Source organism: Carlito syrichta, unplaced genomic scaffold (assembly GCF_000164805.1).
Source record: "Carlito syrichta isolate Samal-C Ts95f unplaced genomic scaffold, Tarsius_syrichta-2.0.1 Scaffold316481, whole genome shotgun sequence".
Lineage (NCBI taxonomy): Eukaryota > Metazoa > Chordata > Mammalia > Primates > Tarsiidae > Carlito > Carlito syrichta.
The window spans coordinates 59,018-65,736 of NW_007260577.1; the positions used below are offsets into that span (position 1 = coordinate 59,018).

Below are 6,719 nucleotides of genomic sequence, written 5' to 3' on the forward strand. Positions count from 1 at the left end.
CTGCCCAGGGGCGGCACGCCCGCGTCGCGCGCGCTCACCTGGAACGAAGCAGCTGCAGCTCCTCGTGGTCCAGCGGCTGCAGCGCGAACACCTCGCCGCTCTCCGCGCGCACCGACACGTAGCTCGACAGCGCGCGCGCGCCCACCCGCCGCTCCACCAGCGCGTACGACACCCGCGCGTTCTCCCGCGCGTCCGCGTCCCGCGCCGACACCGTGAAGACGTGGCAGCCCGGCGGGTTGTTCTCCTTCACGAACACCGTGTACTCGGGCTGCGCGAAGGCGGGCGCGTTGTCGTTCACGTCGGCCACCTCCACCGCCACGCTGGCCGTGGCCCACCGCGAGGGCGAGCCCCCGTCGCGCGCGGTCACCACCAGCTGGTAGGCCGACACGCTCTCGCGGTCCAGGGCGCCGTCCAGCACCAACGAGTAGTAATTCTTGAAGGTGGACACCAGCTTGAAGGGGACGTGGGGCGTCAGGGAGCAGGTGACCTGTCCGTTGGCGCCAGAGTCAAGGTCAGTTACACTGATCAGGGCGATGACCGTCTCCACTGAAGCATCCTCTCGCACAGGGAGTGATAGCGATGTTACTACTAACTCTGGAGGGTTATCATTGATGTCCAACACTTCTACCAAGATTGTGCAGTGACCAAACATTGGGGGATTGCCTTTGTCAACTGCCTCTATTTGAATCTTCCATAATTTAGTTTCCTCAAAATCTATTTTTCCATTTACTTTTACTTCCCCACTGGCTGAATCTATGTGAAAAGAGGCTTCTGTGTTAGGGGAGACATCAGTTGCAAAGAAATAAAGAATGTGGCTGTTTGAACCCTCATCCGAATCCGAGGCGTTAAGTCTAGTAATCAATGTACCGTTTCTTGCATTTTCCAGTAATTTTACATGATAGACTGCTTTGTCAAACACCGGGGCATTGTCATTTACATCCAGCACTGTGATGTGTAACTCTACCGTCCCTGTCAGCTCAGGTTTGCCCCCATCAGTTGCTTTGAGCACCAAGAGAAGCTGCGAAGAGACTTCTCTGTCTAAAGATTTTTTTAGTACCAGTCCGAGAGGTTTTACCTGCTCGTCGTTGTTTGGTACCTCCAGCGAGAAATATTCACTGGGGCTCAGCCTGTAAGTCAGCAGTGCGTTGACCCCGACATCTGCATCCAAGGCGCCCTCTAGTGAAAAATGGGAGTCAAGAGCCCTCGTTTCGGAAATAAACAGATTCTTTTGTCTGGTTGGGAACACCGGCGGGTTGTCGTTAATGTCCCTCACCTCCACCTCCACGTGGAAAACCTGCAGCGGCCGCTCCACGATCACCTCCAGGTGGATGCTGCACTCCAGGCTCCGCCCGCACAGCTCCTCGCGGTCGATCCGAGAATTCACAAACAAAATGCCGTTCTGCAGATTCACCTCCAGAAGGTCCCCGCGGCCCTTGGACGCCACCCGGAACAGGCGCGGCACCAGCTGGGCCAGCTCCAGCCCCAGGTCCTGCGCGATGCGGCCCACGAAGGTGCCGTGCTTGGCCTCCTCCGGGACCGAGTAGCGGAGCTGGCCGCTCCCCGCCTCCCAGGCTGCGACGAGCAGAAGAAAGAGTAGCAGGCGCCGGGATCTCGAGTTTCCTGGTCTGGCAACTAACATCATGCCTCTCCTTTTGTTCGTAAAACAATATTTCGAGACTAGCAAGATGTAGTACCTTTGAGACTTTTCATCTGATTCCTCGCTCCTGAGATTCCAGCTGATCTTAACAATATGAGTGTGTTTATAGTCCTTACAGCATCGGAACAGTGGAGCGTCTTTATGATCCAGGGATAATCTTATTTTTCTTCCGTTAAAAAAACTCTTCTTGAAGAACAACGACATCCTGTGGCTCAAAATGTAAGTGCGTTTGAGTTCCTATATTATACTTACGTTGCTTCTTTCCCAATTCCTTCATATGCGTCCATGTTTTTCTTTGTAGGTTTCTAAGTCTCACTATACTTTCTTTGTGTGTGACCAGTAGCCCTTTAAAAGTGATTTTGTCTAACAAATTAGAATTCTATGAAGAGTTTTATCTTGTATGTAGACATCTAAGAACACATACTACTGCACTAACTATATTATCATGTATATGAATATAAAAAAATTTGTAGGATACTAGTAATACTGCTTTTTGACATTTTAAAGAAACTGATCACTTTGGAATAGCCTTTAATATAGTTTGTTTCTAGCGCTCTACAATTTTCTATTGTTTAATCCCTATACTATGTTAAATTATTCTAAACATTTGGTCCACTTGTTTAAAGGATAACTCAAGAACAAATTACCTTCTCAGCATAATGGGATCTCAAATCAATGCTGATCATCTACCTGGATAAATTTGTTTATCCACAAATTTCTTTCTTTACTGTTAATGAATTTACCCAGTACTGACTTCTGGAAACACTATGTATGTTTATAAGACATAACATCATTTTAAAGGTTTTTTTTTTTTCAGTCACTGTATCTGCTTAGGGTGAATTTTGTAGTTCCATCCTGAAGGATAACTTCAATGTGCATTATATTTATTGTTTATTTGACAAAGATACCCTCTTTCTCATTTAAAAAAAAGCAGAATCAAGAATTCAACTTGTATTTATCTGTTTATACCTACTTTGTTCTAGAATGGATTTGAGGAGATAAAAATATAAAGGTTATTCTAAGTTTCATTCATTCCATTTTATTTTCTTGTTTCTATTTCAAATATAAAATAAATTAAAATTTGCATAACAAATTTAATACATAACAATAAAGTTTATCATTGTTGTTTTGAAGAAGAAAACTTTTATTCATTCTCAAGACTATAAAGAACCAAGTAACCAACATCTGGATTGTTCTAGCAAGATGGTAACCATTGAGAAAGTCTCAAATTTTCATACTAAAAAACGATTGTAAATGCACATCCAAGGAAATCTTAGGTTTTATATATAAAAGTGAGCTTTATCTTTATTTTGAGCACTTTCTATAATAGCAATTGGATGATTATAAAACTATGCCAAAGATTTATAGTTCTAATTACTTTTTTTATTGTGAAACACATAAATTCTAGGCCAACATATTGCAGAAGAAAAGAGTAACAAAAATTTTAGCTCATGGATGTGTCTAAATTCAGAAAGGGATATTTTTTAAAACCTCCTTATTTTTGCAGACTGAAATGAACCCAGTGTCTTTGGCAATGACTCCATGCTGAAGGTCCATTCCATGTTTGATTTAAAGAATGATTTCTTTAATTAAGTACACACAGAAGATAATTTTAAAGTCCCTAATTCCCAAATCTTTCATGTAGCAAAAAACTATAGCATGCCAGTAAAGCTATGAATTCATTACTCATCTCAAAACAGACTGTCACAAATACTATGTCAACAAGAACTAAAGAGCATTTAAGGTACATTTCATTTTCATGTCATCTAATAAAAAAAGTTAAACATGATTATAAAAGTAAGATCTATAGTTTAAAAAGCTTCATTCCTTAATTGGCAAGAATGTAAAAAGCAATCTTTGAGTTGAGACATTTTATGGTTTCGTACCTCTAAATTGAATGGAAGAAATTATCCTCAAAGTTTTAGAAATATTTACCTTAATAAAAAAAAAACCAGAGTAAGACAGTGTCTGACTGAAATCTTTTAGTAAAATTTGTCTTTGTTATCTCTCAGCTTCTCTTTCTCCTTTCTGCACTTCTTCTTCTATTGATTTTAGGATGATTATGCTGCTGGATAAAAAATGCTAGCTAGTTATATTAACATTTTTTGAATATTGGTATTTTTATTTTTAAATTTTATTTATTTATTTATTTTTTAAACAATATTGGTCTTTTTAAAGGAAATATGTCCAAAAGAAGGGAAAGTAAAATAATAGCACTAAATTGGTAAGCACAAAATTATACGTTTTATTAATCGCTCAAATGAATAGATATTTTTGGATAAGACTTCTGCAGAGGTTGCATATTGGCATTATAAAGAGTCAACAGAGAGGGCAGATGTTAAGAGGAAGGAATTAGATATACAAGTTGAAATGAAGTCATGTATGAAGGACGTTGACAGGTCTGGGTTTTTTTTATTACAAAATATCAGAAAACACTCAAGTCCAAAATTAATTTAAAAACACAATTTTCAGTTTGGTAATGGGAAATCACAATATGTACTTTAGCAAATGAGAAAAGATTGAGCTGTACATATTGATTTTAAATAAACTTTAACTGTATCTTCTTTGGTTGTATAATCTAAAGTATGACTCTGAGTTTAGTCAGAATCCATCTTGTTGAAAAGTTAATATAAAAACTGGTAAATGAAAAATATGAAAAGTCAGAGAATTGAAAAATACACAATAACTCAGTATATTATGTCTATATTAGAAAGAACAAGGAATTATAAAAGTAGAGCTAGCCACAATTTTATATATATATAAAATTTATACACACACACACACACACACACACACACAACAGTAGGCATTCTGTCTCTGAAACTTAGGGAGTCCAACCAAGATATCTTGACCTTGGAGGTTAAATTACAAAAATTTTTAAACTTTTATTCATTTCAAAAACAGGGACTTGCTCTGTCTCCCAGGCTGGAGTGTAATGACATGATTATAACTTACTACAGCCTTGAACTCTTGGGTTCAAGGAAGCTTCACCCCTCACCTCTCAGGTAGCTATGACTAAAGGTGCATGCCACTATGTCCAGCTAATTTTTTTTTTTTTAAGTTTTAGAGTCAGGGTCTAACTATGTTGCCTAGCTAATCTTGAACACCTAGCCTTGCCCTCCCCAAAGTGTTGGTATTACAGGCATGAGCCATGCATCTGGCCTTAAACTGTCTCAGCATTTATACTGCAAGATTTGAAATTGTATTAATTTATATTAGTATTGTTGGAGAGATGAATGTATCTGCATACCTGAGGCTTTTATGGTTGATATGAGTTCTTACTAAGGGGGAGAAAGGATACTTTGACATGATATAAGATACTCAAGGGATTTTTTTCAAATATCTGAGGGGGACATATATATTCCATAAACATATTCAATATAATAACAAGTACATTTTTTAACACCGCATTAACTTATCTATAATTTCTAAGAGCTAGAGACTGGCCATGGAAAGTAACATTGAAAGCAATGTGACACTTACATTCCTGCCACAATTGTCTTTTTTGGTATTCCTAAACTTGGATAATGATTTCAACCTTTATTGGCAGCTATTTATGAAACACATACTGAGTAATAACTTCAATTTCCATATGGCAAGGGGGAGGGAAAGGAAAAAGGAATTGCTAAGGACCATAGTCAAGATGATAATTTAGATGCATTGGTATTTGATAACATGAGAATTAATTTAAAATTTTTAATTGAAATTATGGGTATCAGGTAACAATTTCAGTAAAGCATAATTGATGGGTAGTTCCGCCACCATGCAATTTAATTGATTTGCTTTTCTGAGTCTGTATCATCCAACCCAATCTTGTTTAAGATGACTAGAGAAGCTATTAAACTAAGTGTACTGTATGATATCAGATCAGAAACAATCAGAAAACCTTGCCAGAAGATGGTTCTGTTGTTTGTTTGTTTTTCAAATTTCAAATACTAATTTGGACTAAAGCACGTATTTTCAATCTCCTTAAAATTAAAAATAGTTTTCAAGTGCTCCTTAAAATTAAGCATAATTATGACTCCTTCCTCAAATTGGGAAGCTAATACTTGAATATCATGAGCAATGCCTAATTCTGACAAAGGAGCAGATACGATGCTGGCTAAGATTTTGTAAATACTTATGAAATACAGTTTTTCTTCTGCTAAGAAATGTGAATAATATACACTAACACAGGTACCACTACTACTAAAATAAAAATTTTAAATATTTTTAAAGATCAAACATTTAATTTCTAACATTAGGAAATTCTTACCAATGAACTACTGGTCTATTTACTGCATTACAGAACAACTGCAATCGCTAAATATAAAAATCTACTATGCCAGTATAAGTTATGGGGCAAAAAAACACTTTCTATACTGAGAAAAAAATTTTTTTCACTGAAAAATGATATTGACCAGTGCAATTTTTGGTTAATGCAATAGAGTCAAATAAAAAGTTAGATTTGACAACAAAATAAACATCAATTAAAGTACTAATATTACAAATATTTGTAACAAAAAGTGATGATGAAAATAAATAATCAAAACTTCAATGTCTATCACATATTTGTACTGGAAAATACGAATGTACTCAGATTAAATGGTTATTTTAAAAATTAAGGTACCAAGCAAAGAATGACACACTGGAAAGAACAGACAAAAAAATAAAAGAACTTCTGATATAAACTATAATGCAAAAGTATTACTAGAAATATCTGAGCATAAATAGTATATAGACCAAAAAAATCCTAAAATACCCTGAGACATATATTTGAGAATAAATGAGGCGAGTAAAATACGAAAATAAGAATGCAATAACCCACCTTCCTAGAGTGGTCCCCTCCAATAGATTGATCATCCACTTCAGCATCTACCACTGGGCAGGGCGGAAGGCCGGGGCTGAAGGCCATGAGGTCGGTCTTGGGCGGGCCCTCCCCAGAGCACACCCTCTGCCGCCTCGGCCGCGAGGACGACCAGCTCCCCGCCGCGCTGGAGCACACCAGCGGGGGCTTGCCCGGCCCGCACGCGCCCTCGGGGGGCGGCGCCGAGCACCGCAGCGCCGTGTACAGCAGCATCGT

The 6,719-nt window shown here is 38.5% G+C and overlaps 2 protein-coding genes across 2 annotated transcripts in view; both read right to left on the reverse strand.

Moving 5' to 3' along the window:
* Positions 1–1,642, reverse strand: part of LOC103277108 (protocadherin alpha-4-like) — an 11,677-nt gene extending 10,035 nt beyond the window's left edge. The window contains 2 exon segments of the mRNA XM_008074538.2: positions 3–46; positions 49–1,642. Of these exon segments, the coding sequence (XP_008072729.2) occupies positions 3–46; positions 49–1,642 (1,638 nt within the window).
* Positions 1,643–3,414: 1,772 nt separating this feature from the next.
* LOC103277112 (protocadherin alpha-6-like) overlaps positions 3,415–6,719 on the reverse strand; it is an 18,728-nt gene continuing 15,423 nt past the window's right edge. The window contains 2 exon segments of the mRNA XM_021707292.1: positions 3,415–3,423; positions 6,465–6,719. Of these exon segments, the coding sequence (XP_021562967.1) occupies positions 3,415–3,423; positions 6,465–6,719 (264 nt within the window).